Consider the following 23,035-nt stretch of genomic DNA (forward strand, 5'->3'; position numbering starts at 1 on the left):
TGGCTTAATTATATCCTCAACTTGAAAAAGCAAAGAAGAATGTCTAACCCATGTAAGCAGGCCTGGAGGGTGCCATTGATACAGCCACCACTTTGGAGGATCATTTTTAAGCACCAAAGAGTACCTTCTTAATCCATATTCTCAGTCATATGTTGGGTCTTTTCATCTCTGTGGTAAAACCCACCATGTATTGTGCTTACCTGCACATGGCTCATGGCACATTATTATATGCAGCATCAGTTATTATCATATTTAAACATCCATTTCTACAAATGTTTGCCTCCCTGGTGCTTTTCATTGGAAATGTGGAGCTGCTTGGCTTGCTTTACCACTACTATTATATTACTCTTGTAGGTTAGTTTGCCACTGACATAAAACTAAAATATCTTAAACACAAGTTTAAAGAATTGTTTAAGTAACTATCCTGAAGAAAAAACTAGATTTATATCAAAAAGAAGAGAGTTTTTTTGCTTCCACAGAAAAGGAATTGCCAGGATCTAAAAGCTAGAGCTAGCACAGCACACCTGACCCCCAGTGCTGTGAGGAGTGAGCATTACCTGCTCCCCAGGAAGCTGAAGGGAGCACCATCTCAGGAATGGTTATTATGCACCCTTCAGGCTCTGTTCTCTGACAGAGCTGGCATCTGTGGCTCAAAGAGGAACCATAAAGGTCACATGTGAAAACAAGCCACAACACAGCACATTTCAAATAGGCAGCCTCCAGCTCTCCTTCTCCTTATTGTGGTGTACCTACATACTGTGGCTGTGAGCTGAAACCAAGCCTCCATCTGTTATAGTTCCTTCTTCAGGCTGCCAGCAGGCTTCAGACCATCCTCCCTGCCTTCAGACATGCAAAAATAGGCCATTCTTTGACCTTAATGAGGACAAACTTCACATCATCCCTAGTGAATAATACTGCTAGTATGAAACAGGCTATTACTTGGCACATTTGGGAACACCACTTTTTTTTATTATCAGGTAACCAACGGGCTTTGTATGATTGCCTTTCCCCTCTCAGGGCTGGTTATGAGTTCTTTGCTTCCCAAAGATAAATCCTGACAATGACTTTCCCCTGCTCTCAGGAGGCTGAGAGCAGGCTATTACAGGCTATTGCTCTACACGTTCTTTAGAGTGAGAGCTGTGCATTAGGGATCAATAAAATAGATCACTCTTGCTCCAGGCCATTACACTTGCCTGCATTTATTCCTGTAATAAGATGACACTGCATTCCTTAGACTGGGTGTTTGAGAAACTTTCCCTGGGAGAAGATTACCCCATTACAGGCTCAGGCACAGAGCACTTGGAATTTTTTGTTATCAGCTGTTTAAAGAAGCAAGACCTTGGACAAGAGGGACTGATTAGTCGTCCAGCTCAGCCTTGCTGTTTTTAAGTTCCTATTACTGCTGCATGTACCCTGAGCACTCTGCAGGCTGAGGAAGCAAAGCCTGTGCAGGTGTGGAGGGCAACAAAAGAGTTTTCTGCCAAGAAATCACAGAAACATAAAGGTTAGATAAGACCTCTAAGATCATCAAGTTCAACTGTCAACCAAGCCCCACCATGCCCACTAAGCCATGCCCAAAGTGCGGTGTCTACGCGTTTTTGAACACCGTGAGGAAGAGGACTCCACCACCTCCCTGGGCAGCCTGTGTCAATGCCTGACCACTCTTTCAGTAAGTCAATTTTTCTTCATGTCCCATGTAAACCACCCCTGGTGCAGCCTGAGGCCTGCTCTTGTCCCAGCTTCAATTTAACTCATCACCAACTAACACTAACTTTCAACTTTTGGCTCCTGAACTAAAGTGAAAAACCAACCAAACAACAAAACCAACCCAAATTAATGCAGACAGAGAAAGCTCTGCGCCTCGTCAGCCCCGTGCCACACATTACACCCGGTCTTCTTGGCACAGAAGATTAAGACTGGCTCCTCCACCAGCCACAGTTCTTTTGCAATTGTACCTCCTGCTCAATCTTCTCACCCATCCCTTTCCAAACTGCTCTGTGCTCCTGCCTTCTGGCATGGAAGAGTACTTTCTTCCTCAGGGCAGTGCAGCTCTGGACCATGCAGCTGAGATAGGGGGAGGTGTACTCAGAAGTGTTCCACAGTGTTTTCATGCCCCACACTTCCAAAACAAATCTAGCACTTTTGGAGATCAGCTCATCCAACTCTGCTGCCAGAGCAGGTTGCACAGGATGGTGCCCAGGTAGAGTTGAATGACTCTGCAACCTCTCTGGGCAGCCTGTGCCAGTGCACTGTTACCCTTACAGTAAAGAAGTTTCTTCTCATGTTGGGATAGAACTTCCTGTGTTCCAGTTTGTGCCTGTCACCTCCTGTCCTGTCACTGAGCATCTGCTGCGATGAAAAGAGCACACCAAACATTAAATACATGAGCGATTAAGCATTCCTTGTCTGGATACAACTTTCTTCAATGACTCACATTCCTTGTGTGAGTAGACACATCAGGTGTGTGGGTAAAAAAACTGGTGGTATTTTATTTATGTAGCACCAGTTTTTTAATGTGTGGTATGGCACTCAGCCTATTAAGAGAAGTCCTGCTTTATAGAGGGGAGACAAAAGGAGGCAAACGGAGCATTTGAAGCATTAAGCTTTGGAGCATGGTTTCATGTTATTATTTTCACCACATTAGTATGAACTTCAATCTCATAGGCCTGTAAAAAGGCACTGGACTTCAGGAAAAACAGGAGTGAGCAATACAGAAAGGCTTCATCATCCATCCCTTCCTCACACACAACGCACTGTCTGTATGATTAATGTTGTTAGCTTTCTAAACCAGGGATCAGTCTGCTGGCTGAATTCTCAGAACCACGGTGTGTTTCCCCTTCTGCATTTAATCTTACTCCTTCACCCTGTTAAGGTTATAAAATTAAAAAAAGATCAGTCCCTAAGACCTAAGCTGCTGACCTTAAACTTCCTTGTGCCTTTCTCTCTTCTCGGTGTCTCTAATGGCTTTCTTCATCTTCCATTTCCACCTCCAGTCTCGTCTCATCCTCCTTCCGACTCCTCCTCCCCTTTTATGCTGTGGGCTCTTAATTAGCTTTCTGTACATCTTTTTTTGAAGTTGCCACTCTCCCCACTCAGACTCACTCTCTGTACCCTTCTTCTCCCCTTGTCTCTTCCTGTTCTAAAACTTCTCCCTTACTTTTGGATAGTTTTCTTAGCTCACATCTCATTCACCACCCCATTTACGGTCAACTTTCTGTACCGCCTCTTTGACTTAACCCTCTCCTCCTGTTTTCTCCTCTTCATCCACCCCATGATCTTCCTCATTTCTTCCCTATACCTGTTTTTCCCAAATCCCCAAAGGCTCATTCCCAGCAGTGGTGTGGGGCTCTGTTCACAGCTGGAGATGTTGCCATCAGAGAAGATAGAGCAGATCTAAACGCTGCAGGGAGCAAATCCCACTGGGTGGGAGCAGAAATTTGGGCACCCAACCACATAGATGCTCAGTTCAAAGGAAGCCTTGGCTGCTGAAATGGGTTGGAGGTGTGCCAGCAGAGGACAGCAGTATCTCATTACCAATTCTCTGAGCTAGTCCCCCTGACAGCACAGCTAGAGTACTGAGACCTTTTAGGGCTCTCACATTAACTAGGGCTGAATTGGGTCATTTTTTGCTTGGCTGAATTTGTCCATCAGTCTCTCTCACTTTTGCAAGGCTTACATCTCGTGAAGCAGGTGAAATCATCAGCACATGATGGCAAGCAAATCCCACTTTGGCAAGGCTCACCTCTCCTGAAGCAGAGTGAAATAATGAACACATGATGGCTTTCAGGCCTCTCTCTTGCTTCCAGGGCTCAGGACTGCCTTCTGACAAAGGGTCAGGGTCCTACACTCTCTGTATTTTTGAAGCAGCTTTGCTGCATATAGCAAAAAGTAATAATGATCCCCAAATAAAAATGCTCATCATAGATATTTGTGTAATCAGTCAAAATTAGCAAAGAATCTGAAGGCAAGGAAGTTACAAAAGCTGGCAAAACCTGTCAGCTTCTCAGAAGTGAAAAACTGCCTCAAAGCTTCAGATCCCAGTGCTCTGTAGTCAGACCATTTGACTGATCTTCTGTGTAGCTCTGGACAACAGAGATTTAAATGGATCAGAATCTTCTCTGCGAGTTACAGGGACAGCACCAACTTAAGCCTACTTTACAGCAAATATAGCAAACAAATAGAACAACCTTACTCAACTGAAAGGAGGTGTAGTAGAGAGGGAGTCGGTCTCTTCTCCCAGGAAACTGATGACAGGATGAGAAGAAATGGCCTCAAGTTGCACCAGAGAAGGTTTACTTTGGATACCAGGAAAAATTTCTTTACTGAATGAGTGGTCAGGCATTGGAACAGGATGCCCAAGGAGGTGGTGGGGTCAGCATCCCTGGAGGTGCTCACAAATGTGTAGACATGTCACTCTGGAACACGGTTTAGTGGGCATGGTGTTGCTCTGTTGTCAGTTGGACTTGATGATCTTAGAGGTCTTTTCTAACCTGAAGGATTCTAAGGCTTACTCAAACCTCAGGAGATGTGGATATAGCCTTGCTTTTCCTAACTGGAACATTTGCAGGTGGTGTAAAGATTATTAAGGCTTCAACAGCCACTTATTGAAGTAAAATTCTAAAATACAGATTTGGATTGTGCTTAGGCATCCAAAGCTGCACCTACAATACAAATAAAACACTACCACAGTATCACTAAGGTTGGAAGAGACCTCGAGGATCATCGAGTCCAACCTGTCACCACAGACCTCATGACCAGACCATGGCACCAAGTGCCACGTCCAATCTGGTCCTGAAGCCAACTAGCCAGGCACAACTTATAGCCCAACAGTCTTGCTTCCAGCACAGGAGAGCCACATCCCAACTGGGCAACGATGAAGGCAGTTTACACCACAGTCAAACCTGTGGCCAGGCTGTGCTCACAACTTAACTGTGTAAACACCTGCAGGGCAGAACCGAGCCTTGTCCTCACCAATCAGTTCACCAGCACAGACAGTGCCTGTAGTGCATATTGTGGTGAAGCCACATTTGTAGTAGGTAAGAGCATTGTTAGCTGAGCTTTGTGATACTACAGTGCATACCTGTCAGCAAAAGTCAAAGGTTAGGCACAGGATGCTTGTACAATTTTATTGTTCCTGAGAAAACGGTGGGGGTTGGTTTGTTTGGGTTTTGTGTGTGTGTGTCCTTAACAGGCATGTCCTCCTGCTCACAGGCCTTACACTCTAATAAAAACACCACAGCCCCACAAACTGGGAATTACTGTTAGTGACTAAAGAGGGCTGGGATCTCACACCATAGTGAATGCTGGTTGTTTAAAATACTAATTCTTGCCAGTCGTTTGCTTCCTACCTGAAGTACACTCTTCTTGCTATGGAAAACATCAATAACTTAGCATGCTGACTTTTTCTGGGCAATAATTTGTGGGCATATGTTGTCAAAATATCCACAGAAACTATATAAATGCTGAAAAAAACCCCAAATAATTTTTAATTTCTTCCACAAGGCACTTCAGTATTTAAAAACAAAAAGGAAGACAAATAAGGGAAAATCAGAATTCTACACTAAGGGAAGACTAGAAAACCCAAAATACTTCTCCTTACACTGCTAAATGTCAATGAAAACCTCTCTAGGTATAAAGTAGGAACTGACTTGACAGTCTATGGGTGTGTGTAGCACACCTGAACACCAACACAGGGAATGTGTAGCAAAGCAACAAGCCCTGCTGATGGGGAGCAGGTCTGGGAAGCTTTGGCATGCATCCTTGGAACCGTGTTTATTTTAGCAGACTTAAGTTCATCTTGTCAGACGTCAAAGCTCCATTTTTAAGGAGGCTACAAACAGGACAAGAGTGCAACTGACAGGAATCTCCTTTGTCTCTGCTAAAAGCTATCTAAGTGGTGTAAATGAGCCTGTCAGAAAAGAAAGGGTTAGTGTTTGAATGATGGAGGAGGCTTCCACATTACCTTTGAGGCCTGGGACAAGAATCTGAACAGAACAGGACTCCTCTGCAATATGTTGAGCATATCCAGACCTTAGCAGCAACAGGAAGGCAAGGCTAATTAGAGTCACCAAGAAAACCAGATCTTTCTTCATAATGAGCATTTACAGGTCACTGACTCCTAAACAAAAGAATGAATAAACAGTTATAAGAATTCCAAAAGCTCTCGACAGTTTCTGTGCATGTGCAGCATCCTGCGACAAATGCAGTGTGGTTTTGCATGTCATAACCCACACAGCATGAGGACATCACCTGCAAGTCATAGAACCACAGAATGGTAGGGGTTGGAAGGGACCTCTGGAAACCATCCAGTCCAACTCCCCTGCAACAGCAGGGTCACCTTGAGCAGGCTGCACAGGAACATGTCCATGTGGGTTTGAAAGTCTCCACTCAACAGCCTCTCTGGACAGCCTGGTTCAGTGCTACACCCTCACAAGAAAAAAGTTTGCTTCAAGTTCAAGTGAACTCTCCTGTCTTCTAGTTTGTACTCATTGCCCCTTGTCCTAGCACTGAGCACCACTGGAAAGAGCCCAGCCCCATCCTCATGCTCTCCACCTTTTAGCATCACAGAATGGTTTGAGTTGGAAAGGACCTCAAAGTTCATTTCATTCCCACCCCGCTGCCATGGGTAGGACACCTTCCATCAGCCCAAGCTGCTCAAGGCCTCATCTGACCTGGCCTTGAGCACGTCCAGGGAGGGGGCAACCATGACCTCCCTGGGTTGCCTGCTCCAGTGTCTCACCACCCTTACTAGCAAGAATTTTTTTCTAAAATCCAGTCTAAATCTACCCTCCTCAAGCTTCAACCCTTCCTGCTAGCCCTGTCACTGAACACCTTGTAAGGAATCCCTTCATGGCTTCCTTGTAGGCCTCATTCAGATACTGGAAGGTCTCCCCAAAGCCTTCTTTTCTCCAGGCTGAACAGCCCCAGCTCTTGCAGTCTGTCTCCATAGGAGAGGTACTCCAGCCCTTTGATCATCTTCATGGCCCTGGACCTGCTCCAGCAGTTCAATGTCCTTCTTATGGAGGTGTCCCAGATCCAGATACAGTACTTCAGGTGAGGTCTCACGAGAGCAGAGTAGAGGGGGAGAATCACCTCCCTTGTCCTGCTGGTCACATTTCTTTTGCTGCAGCCCAGGATACAGGCTGCAGATATTGATGAGCATTGAGAAGATCCCTTCTCAGATTGCTCTTCTCCAGGCTAAATAGCCTCAGGTTTCAGCCACTCCTTATAAGAGATATTCCAGTCCCCTCAGCATCCTCATTGCCCTTTGTTGGATCCTCTCCAGTAGTTTGCTGCCCTCTTGAACTGGGAGCCCAGAACTGGACACACCATTCCAGATGAGACCTCACCAGGGCAGAGTAGAGGGCAGGAGGACCTCACTTGACCTGCTGACCACACTCTTAATGAGCCCCAGGAGACCATTTGCCTTCTTGGTCATGAGGGCACATTGCTGGCTCACTGTGAACTTGTCCACCAGCATTCCCAGGTCCTTCTCTGAGCAGCTTGTGGAAAAAACACGAAGCATGCAGAAGTGCATTCAGCAGCTTGTTTTGGTGTTAGACTGGCTGAAACAAAGCTCAGAAGAAATTTGGTTAAGAAGCAATGACAGGCAATTCTGTGCTCACAAATTCTTGTTAGAGGCAGGGAGCTCAAAAGGTCAAATGAGAAGATATAGTACAGGGGCTTGCACTGAAAGATTTTAGCACTGTTACCACTTTGAGTGCATGGTGCTCTACAGAGGCAATTCAGGAGACAAGGAGACCTGACTAAAAACCTGAAATTTCACTTCCCATCTACCTGAGCACTGAAATTGTGCTCAGCAAATTGCCTGATACGATAGCCCTCACATAACTCATCCAGGGTAGAAGGCAGAGAATATATCACTAAATCATACAATGAAGTTTCATCAGTGTCTTCCATAAATCCTGAAGAGATTCACCTCTGGAACATACTCTTGTTTAAGCCTACAAGTGAAATGACTCACCCATGAAGAGATCTCTCAGAAAATAACAGTACAGAAAGAGAGTTTGTGTGAGAGGACCATTAAAAGCCCATAATTAGGAGGTCTATAAAAATACTCTTTGATAAAAGTGTTATTTATGTACTTCTGATATGTTTCCCCAGCCCTTTTTTCACCAAAGCTCTGCATCACACAAACAATCAGGGTTTCAAGAGAAAGCAGCTGTATATCATTTTTTACAGCCACCATAGAGATGTGTGCATTTTACATCCTAGACCAAGCTTGGGCTATATCTTATCCTCCACTCCCTCATTCCCTTCAGAAAGAAGGTACAGGTGTGGGGTCAGTACTTGGGTCTGTGTGTCTCAATATTCTGGGTCTGATATTTTGGGGGTGGCCTGAGGCTAGCAATAGTGGTGGGATTGTGGCCTCTAGGCAGGTGATCAGACCTGATCTCAAAGGTCTCTTCCAACCTCAATAGTTCTATGGTCCTATAACTGCCCTTCAGCGGCGACAGGGTAAGTAAGAAGCTTCATGAGCCGATGAAGCAGACAGCAAAACACAGGTATGGAGCAGAAGGAAAGCAGACTGTCCTTCAAGTGAAGCAAAATTCATCATGCCTCTCCTATTAAAAAGCCTTGTTCTCATTTTAAATCCCACCATCAACTCTGATATGTTTAATAGGCGTTTTAGCAGCAAGACTAAGTGGATGCCTTGGGAGTTGGGGGAATAAATTATCCCTCTGAATTGCTGTCCATTTTGTGCTTCCATTATCCTCCAGGAGATAAAATGAGCAGACTGCAGCAGGGGGGTCAGAGAGGAGCAGATTTTGCCTCCCTCCTTATGTGGGGAGGGGTGTCTTGAGTTAAAGGAGAGGTTTCTGTGACTCACAACACCCACACCGCAGAGTGGGCACGCTCCACACTACACCCCCATTTCCCACTGATCGTCTAGACTTGGGGCACAGACTGGTGTGGAAGGAATGTTAAAGACCATCTAGTTCCAACACCCCTGACATGGGCAGGGACACCTCCCACTGGGACCAGGTTGCTCAAAGAGGACCATGAAGCCAAGCACAGTCTATGCTTGTACCTGGGAAGAGGTCCTGGGTCAAGGGATCTCAATACAGTCATAAACTGATGGGCTACAGTAGAGCAGGAAACCCTAGGGGAAAACACTGGTGCTTGGTAACCCTCCCATGGAGCAAGGGAGGAACAGGGACTGTCTGAAAATGTCCACAGACACAACATGCCACATTCCTGTAATGGGACAGGCATGAACTACCTCACAGACCAGCTTTTCCTACAGTGAGAAGACCCAGGGGAGCGTGGGCCAAAAGAAAGGAAGTTTCCACTAAGCTGTAACACAACAATTTTATTTTCAAGACCTCTGTTGCAGCTTCCTGTTACCTTTTAGTCTAGCAGATGACAACATAGACTACCTTACTAGAGATGCATTTTGTACCCTCACAATCACTCCTGTCAGACTACCACAGAGACAAGGCACAGACAGGACTCACTCGCATACAGATGCTTACAGGATTCACCCCCCCCCCCCCCCCCCCGCCTTTTAAGAGTGCTCAGTTCCCAACATTTGCTTACATCACTACAACTAAGATGACTGCAGCTCATGGATGTGTCTGGATCAGCTATAAAATACCTAGCTTGGGCATTACTAGGGGCACAGAAACCCACAGAAGAACAGACCTTGGCTGCTCAACTATTTAAACTACATTTGTCACAGCTGCAGCAATATCACTCAAGGCTTCTCAAGGACGCAGGCAAAATTGAATCTTGCGACCCAAAGATGATGAACCCAGAGCTGGAGAAGGAGGAACATCATAAAGGGAATAGAATAGAATAGAATAGAATAGAATAGAATAGAATAGAATAGAATAGAATAAAATAGAATAGAATAGAATAGAATAGACCAGACCAGAATTAACCAGGTTGGAAAAGACCTTTGAGATCATTGAGTCCAACGTATCACCCAACACCATCTAATCAACTAAACCATGGCACCAAGCACCTCATCCAGTCTCTTCCTAAACACCTCCAGTGCTGGTGACTCCACCACCGCCCTGGGCAGCACATTCCAATGGCTAATCACTCCTTCTGTGAAGAACTTCTTCCTAACATCCAGCCTAAACCTCCCCTGGCACAGCTTGAGACTGTGTCCTCTTGTTCTGGTGCTGGTTGTGTGGGAGAAGAGACCAGCCCCCACCTGGCTACAACCTCTCTTCAGGGAGTTGCACAGAGCAAGAAGGTCTGCCCTGAGCCTCCTCTTCTCCAGGCTAAGCAACCCCAGCTCCCTCAGCCTCTCCTCACAGGGCTGTGCTCCAGACCCTTCACCAGCTTTGTTGCCCTTCTCTGGACATGAGTAACAGTTCTGTGAGGGTGCTGGAGCACTGGACCAGGCTGCCCAGAGAGGTTGTGGAGTCTCCTTCTGTGAAGACTTTCAAAATCCAGCTAGACACATTCATTTACAACCTGGCCTAGATGAACCTTCTCTAGCAGAGGGGTTGGACTAGATGATCTCCAGAGGTCCTTTCCAACCTCCTACCATTCCATGACTCTGTGTGGGGACACGGAAAGATTGGTGAAAATTTGGATTTAAGGCTTCTACTACCACGAAAAAGCAGCAACCATCACAGCTTCCCAGGGCCCTGACAGGAAAATGTAAACGTTTGCTGTGTTGCTGTCCTCTGTCTTGGACTACTGCCTCCTTTGCCTACACACAGAGCCAGTCCCAACTAGTAATCAGGTGAAGCAACTGGCCACATCACAACTATTTCCTAAGGTTATACCAACAATTTAACAACAACATTGCTATAGTTCTGAAGTATCACAAATCTCTGTGACAGCACTGTCCTCATGAAGGAAATGATGTCAGATTCAAGCTTAATGTATATGGCCCTACATGCCCAAAAATGAGGTTCCTAGCCCCAGGGTACAAGGTATTACATCGTGGTATACTTTGTGGCCTAGAAGATCTTACTATATCCCCAGTGGATGGTCCTGCCTCCTTTTGCAAAACTATGCTTCACACCAGCCAGCAAACAAAACAGAATGATGGAATCATTTTGGTCGGACAAGACCTCTAAGCTGTCAAGCCAACACCATCATGCCCATGAAACTGCAACCCAGAGCCCAATGTCTACATGGTTTTTGAACACCTCCAGGCATGGTGACTCCACCACCTCCCTCAGCAGCCTGTTCCAGTGCCTGACCACTCTTTCAGTAAAGAAATTTTCCTTAATATCCAATGAAATCCTCCTCTGGTGCAACTTGAGGCCATTTCCTCTCACCTTTTTGCCAGTTTCTTGAGAGAAGAGACAGACTTCCACCCCACTTCACCCCCTTCTCAGGGAGTTTCAAGCCAAGTGGTTCAGACACAGCTGAAAGTATGGAAATGAGGCAGTTTCAGCATGAACACCCAGCAGGCTCTGATACAGACTCTTGACAGATGAGGCAGAGAGGCGAATGAAATAGCCTGAGATGGAAGGAGGAATTGAAATTGGGAGGGTGTTCCTGTCTTTGCATTAGTGAATAAAAAGGCAGTAACATCTCCTCTAGTTGCATATTATGAGGTTTTTAGATGTACCCAGACTACAACTGAAAGATCAAAGCCTACAGGTGTGTTAAATATTAATAGGCCTTTGCAAACTCATACAGAGCTCTGAGATGAGGCAGGCAGAGAAGTCTCAGGGCTGCTTGGTGGATCTGTTCAGCAGCCAGATAAAGGAGTTTCTGGGGGAAACAAAACCTCCAACAAAGCTTCATCACATTCCCACTGGTCTGCTCTTGCTGCAGGGCTTACAAGTCTCACAGACACAGTGGCTGCACCTCACCCCACCTCATGATCACAGAACTGTTTCAGTTGGGAGGAACCTTTAAGATCATTGAGTTAAACCTCAGCCCAACACTGCCATGTCCTGAAGTGCCATGTCTACATGTTATTGCAAACACCTCCAGGGATGGTGGCCCCACCACCTCCCTAGGCAGCCTGTTCCAATGCCTGACCATTTTTTAGTAAAGACCTCTTCCCTAATATCCAGCAGTATGTTGGCTCAGCTTGCAGAGGAAAAGGGCTTGCTGGGGAGAACTGAGCATCTCAGTGTCAGTCAGGTCACCACACCCAGACTTGTGTGAATACTCAGGAAATTACTTTGGTTTGAGAAGAGCCACCAGCAGAGGAAATCTCTGAAGAGGCTGCAGATTATATAGAATCCACAGCTGCAGCAAAGGGACACATTAGTGTAAGAAATCAACCCAAAACCTCTCTGGAAATCACTTACTGCATCTTTTCCTGCTTTAAAAATAACCCTTCTCCTCTGCAGCTAAAATTGCCTCATGTGATTGAAACAAGGGTTTGCTCTCCAGGTACACACTACAGCAGTGCCTTTCATTTTAAAACCTTGGTAAATTCCTTGCCTTCCTGACCTACCTTCAAGTCTGTTCAGAGCCAGGTCCATAAAGGCATTTAGAAAGTTAAATTCCACTGAAACTGGTCCCCAGGAGAAGGTGTCAGACTGGCTTTTCCCAAGAGCATTTTAACCCTGATATTTGGGGTATCTTCAGTGCTGGCAAAACCAATGCCAAAAAGAAACCTAGAGATGGTCACCCTTTGCAAATGTATGGCTATTTTCTGCCTACACTAATGTGTAGAGTTCACTTAAACCCTTCACTTAAAGGGTAAGATAAAAGCCTTGGAAATAAAAAATGGAGGAGGAGGAAACAGCTGCATTTAAGTAACTTTTCCTTTAATACTGAAGTAGCAAATGGCCTGTGTTCCCATCAGGAATAGGAATGTAGCAATGCAACTGGCACATTAGCTTCATAAGAAATGTTGAGATCTGTCAGCTTTAGGGAACCTACCTCAGCTGCCAAGAGAAGAGAGGTTTATTAAGCCAAGCTTCGAGTGACAAATCCTTGAGAGGTCATCAGAGAATCCCCAAGGAACCACAGGCCTGCTCAAAACCACTCTGGGACAAGCCAGGCCAGCTGGCATTCAGCACTCCCTGAGCTCCCCAACTACCCCCTCACCAGCTGTGGCTGGAAAGCTTGCAGATCACTTCAGCTAGCAAATGCTTCGTGCATGAAGAGCCTGCATCTGCCGGCGGCGGCTCCGCAGGGCTCCGTGGCTTGCTGCACGCCATTGTTCTGGCGCTAGGCGCAACAGCAGAAATGATCTGCCTAGCTGGATCCAAATGGCTGAGAAGGAAATGAGGAAGGAAAGGCACAGGAGGAAAATGAGGCTGGCTGGCGTTAATGCTCAGCCAGGCAATAGTTACAGCACGCCTGTAATCCCAGAATCATTATGGTTGGAAAAGACCTCTAAGATCATTGAGGTCCAGCCACTGAGCCAACATGACCATGTCCACTCAACTATGTCCCAAAGTGCTATGTCTACACATTTTCTGAATGTCTCCAGGGATGGAGACTCCACCACCTTCCAAGGCAACCTGTTCCCATACCTGACCACTCTTGCAGTGAGAAATTTTTCCTAACATCCAATGTAAATCTCCCCTGGTGCAGCCTGAGGTCATTCAGTCTCATCCTATTGCCAGTTTCCTGGGAGAAGAGACCCATACTCATCTGGTTCCAATTTCCTTTCAGGAAATGTGAAGAGTGAGAAGGTCTCTCTTCAGCCTTGTTTTCTCCAGACTAAAGCATCCCAGTTCCCTCAGCCCCTCCTCACAAGCCCTGTTCTCCAGACTCTTCAGCTTCGTTGCCCTTCCATCCTCTGTGTAATCCTCTGGGACTCCTATTTGAGCTGATGGTATTCCACTATTGCTGAGTGGTTTTCACTCTTACAATTTTAAATTGTTATGTTTTTAAACTATAGCTCATTGCCAGAGATCTGAGCTGCATCATCTGTACTCTGGACTGTGCATGCCCCTGTTACAGACACGCACATGAGTCTGCAGCCACATTTGTTGGGGGATTTTCCCGAGCAGGTTTCAATCAACGCTACAGACACATCAACAACTTTCAACCATTTTCAGTCCTCTGACTTTTCATGTCCTTGCCATCCACATCCTGACACCTCCCACAACTTATCTGGCAGCCTGTGTCTCCCCAAACACCCTGGCAGACTCCAAGCCGTGTGCTTATGCATGCAGCACATGCGCACAAAACCATGTCAGTGAAATGCAGGCTGTGGCACACACCTCACACTATTTCAAACAAATAAAAGCCAAAACCCCCCACCTCCAAAACATTTAAATCCTAGGGCTTCAAGGGTAACACCAGGCCCAGTGTGGATCAGGGGTATGTTTCATAGAATCATAGAGTCCTTTTGGTTAGAAAAGATCACTGAGTCCAATCATTTTCTAGTTCTGGTGCTAAACCATGTCCCTCTGCACCACATCTCCACAGCTTTGGGGATTCAACCACCTTCTTGGGCCACCTGTTCCACTCTTTGACAACCCTTTCAGTCAAGAAGTTTCTTCTCATATCCAACCTAAACCTTCCCTGGTGCAACTTAGAGCCATTTCCTCTCATCCTCTCACTTGTTACTAGGGAGAAGAGACCAACACCCAGCTACAATCTCCTTTCACGGAGCAGGCAAGGCCACAGCTACATCTGCCCTTCTCTGGACCTGCTCTAGCATGTCAATGTCTTTCTTGTAGTGAGGGCCTCAACATGAAGCAAGGAGAGGTAGACAGGACAATCCTCCAGCACTGTGCATCCAAGCTGCTTTTCAGCCCTTGCCCCAAGGGCTGTTGATCATTCCCTGGAGAACATATCTTACACAGTGGAGATGAAACCTGTGTCACTGACCTCTGCTTTCTCTTCTATAGTCTTGCTGATCCTCCTAACCTACAGATGTCTTGTGCAGCCATGCTTTTACTGCATCTAAGCATTGTCTCATCTGTTCTCTGAGCTTTGTCATGCTTTACTTTGAGTAATCAACAGTTCATGTGTTAGGTGGAATGCAAAAGCCAGACTCAAGGATGAAGCTGCTTAAACAGCAGGTGGCCATTTTCATAACACTGAAGGCTCTGAAGCTAAATTCTACCTGTTGATTTAAAGGTTAAAGCAACAGGCCTGAAACAAACAAACAAACAAACAAAAATCCTGCATGTTATCATCATAGAACTGCAGAACTAAGGACCATAACCGCTGCAGCAAAGAGCCTCTGTGGAGCATGGAGTAGCACAAAGCAGAGACGTGTAACACATTTCAGGTCCCCATCGTTCTGAAGAACAGTGATGTTTGCTGCAGAGGACAAAAGACTGACATAACTTAAAAAAAATGATAGGAAGTCCTTGATTACTCCCCAATGTACCCTTAATTCTGGCTCAACAGAACTATTTCCTCAGCTGATGTTTGTGAGGTGTAAGGGACTCTTATTTCTGACTGTACAACGTAGGTGCCCTTGTCTTATGTAAGAGTAGTAGCCTCACTTTTCATCAAGAAGGATCTTTCTAGAGATGGAGACACATTTCTGTCTGAGGTAGCTCTGCTGAAGTCAATGAGTTTATATCAGAATTAACTAACTGTCATCTCTGCTGAAAATATAAAATCAGGAGTGAGATGAAAATAGTGACAGAAAGGGGCAAGTATGCTTTCAAACCCTATGGCTAAAGGGTAATGGGACTCAAGTGCCAAATCTCTCACATAGCACTCCATGGCTTTTTACATGGTACAGGATTAACTCCAACAGAATTTCATCTTTGTGTAAAATGTTGGTCAGATAAACTAAAAACTCTCCTGTAATGTTTCAATGAAGTCCCCATTAAAGGGCAAGAATCTTTCATGGTCTCGTTTGCAGCTGTGCTTGTGGGTGCCTTCCTTGATGTACCATAGAACAGCAGAGTGCAGAAGCTTGGAAGGGATCCTCAAAGGCCATCTTGTCCCATCCTCTGCAGTGATCAAGGACATCTCCAACTGGATTAGGCTGCTCAGTGTCACATCAAGCTTGACCTTGAGGTTCTCCAGGGATGGGGCCTCCACCACATCTCTGGGCAACCTGCTCCATTATTTCACTACCCTCATTGTGAAGAGCTTACTCCTTATGTCTAACCTAAATCTACCCTGCTCTAGTTCAAAACCATTGCCCCTTGTCTTAATGCTACATGCCCTTGTAAACAGTCCCTCCCAAACTCTCCTGTAGACCCCTTCCAAATATTAGAAGGCTGGTACAAGGTGTCCCCTTGCTTTTCCTCTCCAGGCTGAACCCCCAAACAAATAAAGAATATGGGGTTGAAATATAGGTGTCAGCTCTTCTAAAACTTGTTACTGTTATCTCAGCGCAGCCCTGCTCCTAGAAAACACCCATATGAGAACCTGACACTATCCTCACACACCTGTCTGCAGCACCTACACCACCAAGGACTCACCAAGAATCAGCAAATGATGAGGAGAATGCTGCAGGTTATGCTGCTTCACATAAACACAGATTACTTACACACACTCTTGTCACCGTACTTATGAAGCTTCACAGCATCACCTTCCAGCCTTCCACTTCTGCCTGCAGAAGTTGAGATGTCTGTGCAATGTTTCTTACTGGTCATTCAACCAGGTTATGCTTTCCAACATGCTCTTGCCTTCCAGGTGCTTAGAAGTGGGCCTGACAGTTATTTTTTTGAGTTCACTAGACAGGCTCAAATGGCAAACTTAACTGAGGGGCCTGCTCCTAGTCCTGCAGCTCTCTTCCTGGAGCTAGAAGAGGCAGAAGGGTCTAGCAAGCCTCAGCCAGTCACACTGGACATGCCAGCAGTGACATGTGCCTTTTGCACGACAGAAAGGCCACTCAAGTATTGATCTAAAAGGCGAGGTATCCCAGCTGTGGAACCTCCTTAAAAGGATTTGAACCCACAGCTCCAGTTCCCCAGGGGCATAACTGCTCCCAAGGGATGGCCACTCTAGGTGAGTTGACTCATGTAAAACACATGGGCACGTTAGAAATGCTCAGACAAAAGACAAAGTCTAAGCAAAGCTGTTTGCAAGGCTAGAAGAGTAAAGAGAAGAGACGTGGGATGTAGACTGCTAGTGGGAAAGACAAAACGCAGAAGAAAGACCCAGAAAGGTCTGACCAGGATAGAACAGCAGAGAAAGGACAGTGGGAAAGATGGGCAAGGAGGGCAAGGAGATGAGAAAGAGGTTTGCTTCTGGTTGCCCTAGCATCCTGCTCCTCACTGAGAAGAATGAATCCAGATTCAATACAGCTTCCTCCTCCTTTTTTTCCCCACATATTAGATACAAAACATCTCAATTTAAAGAAGGTTCTAAGAGCAAAGGATTGCTTCTCAGCACTGCAAGTGACTTCCCAAAAAGTGAGCCACAAAAGAGAGTATGGGTGGCCTTAAGAGATGGCAATTTATCAGGAGAACGTTCCTCAGACCCAGATCACGAGCTAGCAGAAGGTGTAAGCAGACTCAGATGAGATTTAACCTTTCTGGCTTAGGTGCTCAGTCTGAGAAAAATCACCCTGAGCTTCCTGAACAACCAAGCTGGAGAAAGAGACTTCACCATGGAAAGTCATTCCATCTTAAAACAGGACAAGTAGTAACTCTGGAGGTACCTATTCATTGCCCAAATATAGATTTATGTAGAGATGTTTTGGTTGGAAAAGTCCTCTAAGATCATCAAGTCTAATCATTATTTAACTCCAAGACTGCTGCTCAACCAGTCCTTCAGCACCTTCACTTTAACAGATGGGGATTCAACCACCTTCCAGGGGAGCCTGGCTTTGTATGCATGCAAAGTGAGGAGAGAGGAGTCACCAATTAGCTAAACCAGTCTGTGGGAGGGCTACCAGCAGCCTGGCTTCCCTAATGCAGTTACACATCACCCTAACCTTCTCTGTACTGTTGCCAACCACCAGCAGATCCCATCATGAGCTAGCAGAGGCTGCTAGGCCAGCAGAGAGCTGTTCTTTTTGTTGTGTTATTTTGTGGTTGATTGAGTTCCTTGGCTCCTGGCAAGGATAAAATGGCCATCACTCCTGTGAAAAATGTTGCCAGCCAGGGAAAGAAGTGCCCTTGGTAGCAGCTGAAACGGGCTTCAATGTGTTGCAAAACTGTGCCCTCCCATGGCAGCAGCATGCAGAAAGCAGAAAGGTGTATAAAGTGAAGGAACTGAGGGGACTAAAGTCACCTGGGGGGGGATGAAATCCACCAAACCACAAAGAACAAGCCCAATAAAACAACAAACAAAAAAGGGCACAGAATTAGAGTGGGAACATGTTGAAAGGAGGAAAGATATGTCAAAATACCAGGCTGCAATGGCAAACAGTATCCAGCAAGAGATAGAAAGCACAGGCCATGCAACAATGGAAAGCATTTTGCAATGGCATGCAAGTGTCCAAGAGTCATGGAAATGATCCAAGAGTGTTATCCTCAAATGACAAGGAAATGCTTCTTGGAATGATATCCTTAGTATAACAAAACATTGTGATACATAAGCAGGCATGATCATGGTCTTGCATTTGAACTGGGGCAGTGCCAACGCAATTTCAACCAAAAAACCTCCAACCCCAAGCCCAGAAAAAACCAACCCCAAAAGAGCTGGGTTTTATTCTCAGGCTGGGGATCTGCAAATAATGTTCTGCATGTGGTCCTCTGCTAAACTTCCACATTGGCTCCCAGCATGCTGAGCAAAGGAGGGAAGCAAGTTGTACTGGTGAAACAGAGACCAGAAATAACTTTAGTAAATCAGCCAAGCCTCAATGTAGGAGAAAAATACAAAGCCTAAGAGTGAAAAAGTAAAGCCTCACAGGAAATACAGCCACATAGCTTCACTGGACAAGTGAAGTGTGAACCTGAACAATGGTGTTACACAATGTCCTTTCACTCTTTGAGTCCTGAAACATCTTTCCTCCTGCAGATAAGGCAAAAGAGACAAAAGGAGGGTGAAACTACCAAAGTGGCTCCCTGCATTAAGAGAAGATAGTGGTTGGTACATAGAAATGGTTGCAGAAGCAAAATGCACCAGAAGAGAAACATGTTGCTATGGGGTTGATGTGAGTAAAAAGCACATGCAAAGATATAGAGACTGCTTAGCTTGGAGAAGACCAAGCAATGATGGGCATCAGGAGCACAGCTATGCACACTGCTTCATTCTTTGAAGTCCCCACTCAAAAACCAGCCCCAGAGGAAGCAGTTTCTCTTCCCACTCTCCATCTTTTGCACACTCCCCTCCAGTCTTCAACCCTCAAGCCTGCTTAAGTAAACACTGGCAACACTACTATTGAATCTGCAACTGTATCCTCATGCAAGTCACAAGAAAGCATCCAAACCCATCTTTCAACACCTCAGCCACCTTCAGAGGCAGGAGGTGCCTGTGGTTTTGTTGGAAAACTTGGGTGTCTAAGCTTTTCCTACTGCACAGACCAGAGATGGCCAACATCTTGCCTGAGCAGAGCAGCAAAATGCTACTCTCCCACCTCTCCAGTTTATGGCTAGCAAGAATCCAAACTCCTTCAGCCTCCTCCAAGTACACTGTAAGAATTATGGTTAGTAGGAAAGACTGCCATTCCTTCCCTCCCTTGCCGAGCAGCTCCTCATGGGAGCGCTCAGCCCAGTGGAACAGACTCTCCTGCACTGGTTAGGCTTCCTCTGTTGGAAACTACACATCAAGGCAGAAATTGGCTTGGGAGAAGTGGACACAATCTTGGATGGTCAGTGGTCTAACTTCCAAAAGATAGTGTTGGTTCATGACAAAGGCACCTTTCCAGCAGGTGGGAGGAGGGGGTTTTCATGCAGAATTGCTTCCCAGGCCAGGAGATGGTTACATGGCAGCTGGGTAGCAGTGGTCCATTTTGCAAAGAGAACTGCAGAAAACTGCTTTTATTTTCAGAGCTAGCTCTCAAAGTCTCAAAGTTTTAAGGGAGGTCAGGCACTGGAATAGTTTTCCCAGGGAAGTGGTGGAGTCATTACCCCTGGGGGTGTTAAAACCCCCCATGTAGACATGGCACTTCAGGGCATGGTTTAACAGCCATGGCAGTCTTGGGTTAACAGTTGGGCTCAATGGTCTCTGTGGCCTTTGCCAGCTGCAATAGCTCTACGATTCTGTGGCTCACGGTGGGGCTCCAGCTTCTGGAACTCAAGTTTCAGAAGGCACTTGGCATTAAAGGTGGGGAATTTATCCACTCCTGCATTCCTGCAGGAATGGGAATCCCAAAGCACCTTCCTCACAAGCATGTTCCAGGTGGCTTCTGTAGCCATCAAACACTTTGCTGGCTGTAGTGAGTCACTTTTTTCAGCACTGAGCTCTCTTCCATTTTCTCCATACAGCACATAAACATCAGGAATTCTTGGTCTGAAGCCAGGTGTCTGACTTGTAGCAGTGTGAAATTATTTACTCATGTCCTTGTTTCATTCACATGCTTCATTGTTAGACTAAATGATCTTTAAAGGTCCCTTCCAACCTAAATCATTCTATGATTCAGTGTAGAGGGAAAACAATGTAAACCTTAAAACTCCTCACCATCTGTCTTGCTGCTCTGGGCTGGCCTCCAGGACACCTTATGGATCTCCTAACCAATCTTCTGACACTATTTGAGGAAGCAGCATTCAAATAATCATAGGTCATTACCAGGATTTGAATAAACAGGTAAGAGACTTGCTGAGTAATGAAGAACTAGAGTAGAGGAACTTCCACTCTCTTCTTGCCTGCAGACATCTTGTACAACTGCAGGCAAATCACTCAGAACTGGAACTTGCTGGGGAGCACTCAGATGGGCAAGATGAGGCCTTGCTGGATTTTCAAAACCACCTCTTTCAAAATCTTCTGGCTCTTAGCACTTTGCTTTCCTCTGGACTTAAGAGTTTACCTAGCCACAGCCCCTTACAGCTCTCAGCTCCAAACACCGGAGCACTTTTAGCTTGAAAGCTGGCAGAAGCACCAACAAAGCTGCAGAACTATTTTCATATGTTCTCTGCTTTGCATAGGTGCTTGCAGAGTTAAACCCCCCAAAAGGCCTTAAGCCTTCTGCTGACATACTGAGCCTTCTTGAAGGGTCCTACTCTCCCAGCACACAAACAGGATGGTCTGTGGCTCCCGTGTAAACCAGAAAGAATTGCTGGTGCTAGGAAGCTGCCAGCTAGTTATTGACCAGGAGTCAGAAGGGCTCTGATGCTTTATGAGCCCAGCCTGCGACTCTCTCACTAGACCACCTCTCCCAAAATACATCCCAATAAATCAAGGGATATGAAAATAGTGAGACCTTGACTACATGGTTATGGGAAACATGGTTCAGCTGTGAAGTTCAGCCAGCAACGAGATGTAATGCAAAGCACAAACTACACTTCCCAGGAGAAACCATGAGAATGTTTTTTTGCTAAACTCTTCTGGTTTTCAGCCAAAATATTTTGACAAAAAAAAACCCCAAACCCTAAACTACCCCGGGGAACCAGACACTTCTCTTTAAAAAGCTACTCTGCCAAGAGATTTCCTACTTCAGAAGGATTCTGCTTCCAGAGTCTCTGGACAGCCCTGAAGATGACTAAGTAAGAGCTTTAGAAATAGTGTAAAAATCACTCAGAAGCAAGCAGCAAAAAGGGCCCTCCACATCATTTACAACGTGTAAGCTACACAGGCTGCTGCTGCTTCCACACTGCAGTTCTCTGCCGGCTGTAGCACTACATGGTGTTTAAATGCCCTTTCGACTATTCCCTTTCATGTGTTAATTAAAGCAGTACTTTCATTTGAACAGACACAGCTAAGGTTCTTCTGATAGTCCATTTCCAGAAGGAACACTCAGAAGTGCTCCTTCTTGTCTACAACACCTACATACCCCCTGACACTGCATGGGTAGCGTAATTTTAGAGCTGTATCTAACGAGGCACAGATCACTGTTACCAATGAGACCAGTGTCCTGTATTTTGTGATCAGCTACAAACCTTAAACCTTGAAGATCATGCAAGCAGTCATACAGACATGAAATGGGCAGTATCTCACCTACAGAGAGGGAAACAGGGCAGCAGTGTTTACATTTGTTACATTTTTCAGATCTCTCAGTACCCAGAGATCAAAGCTGCAGTAGTTGCCCTGCAGAGGCTCTCTCTGTTCTACTGTAGGGCATGCAAAGATTGCTTTATTCCTTCTCCCAGCGATTTGGTTTTGCTGACCACATGTTTGTATGCACAGAGGTCAGCATGGAAGCTCTGAAGTCCCTTTATGAGTGCTGTTGTTCATACCTCATGACTGAAATGAAAGCATGTTTCCTAGTCACTGAAGTACAGCTTGCTCTCACACTCCAGATCACTGAGAGCAAGGTTCTTTTAATCTTTAGACACCCTTAACTAAAGACATGAATATGTACATCTTGTGTGCTACCACTCCTCACTACATTTGGTTTTCACTGAGTTTGCTCTCAGCTATCCAGCCGTGGGACTCCAGCCTGGATCTTCTCTCATCCGATTCACTTCTGCAGGGTCAGTCTTCAGACCCTGCTTTGCAGCTGTGTTAAAAACTCATTTGTAAAAGCAGAAAGCAGCCATTTAAAGAACAAAGCAGAGGAATGGGAAAAAAAACCACTTAGCATTTCCAGAACGAAACTGACAGTATCTGTTATGGGGAAATAGAAAACTTACTGCAGTTAATTAAGAGTTAATTGCTGGCAAAGTTAAAATCCATGTACTGCTTTGTCCTTCCTTACTCCAAGCGAGCTCTTCCAATGGCAGTCATGCTGTAAAGGCAAACTTGCCACTTCAATGATCTAACCCCCATGCCTGCTTATCAACCCAGAGGTCTATCGTTATCTGGTAGAACAGAGAGATCTCTTATTTCCTTTGCCTTCCCCCGCTGTTGGGGGCTCGTCACTTACAAGGCAGCCCCCCCCCCAAAAACATCCAGGCTTTTTCCTTCCCTTCTAAAGAGTGAAAGTACAAAAAGCCTCTTACCTTATGGCTGCTGAGAAAATGGGAACTGCAGGATGCTCTGTGCCTGCAGGGACACTGCACAGATGAACCTCATTGCTGCTGTTTACAGAAGTCTGACAGTTCTTAATTTGAGAAGAGCTTGTCTTTTGCTTTTCGACAGTTCAACAAATCAGACAAAACAGTTGCAAGTGTTATCTGTAAACAGCTTCCTGTTTGAAATAGATCAGCTGTCCTGCAGGACA

At 45.7% G+C, this 23,035-nt stretch overlaps 1 protein-coding gene across 2 annotated transcripts in view; it reads right to left on the reverse strand.

Moving 5' to 3' along the window:
* Nucleotides 1–23,035, reverse strand: part of COLEC11 (collectin subfamily member 11) — a 34,284-nt gene extending 11,249 nt beyond the window's left edge. Inside the window, exons 1-2 of one of the 2 annotated variants that reach the window (XM_068153360.1) lie at nt 22,815–23,035; nt 5,963–6,118 (exon numbers count right to left, since the gene is read on the reverse strand). In XM_068153360.1, the coding sequence (XP_068009461.1) occupies nt 5,963–6,101 (139 nt within the window). In that variant the 5' untranslated portion in view covers nt 6,102–6,118; nt 22,815–23,035. The remainder of the gene's footprint in view (nt 1–5,962; nt 6,119–22,814) is intronic. The other variant, XM_068153361.1, reaches the window with a different exon arrangement.

This window comes from Melanerpes formicivorus, unplaced genomic scaffold (genome assembly GCF_026170545.1).
Source record: "Melanerpes formicivorus ecotype bairdi unplaced genomic scaffold, bMelFor1.0.p_v2 SCAF_25, whole genome shotgun sequence".
Classification (NCBI taxonomy): Eukaryota; Metazoa; Chordata; class Aves; order Piciformes; family Picidae; genus Melanerpes; species Melanerpes formicivorus.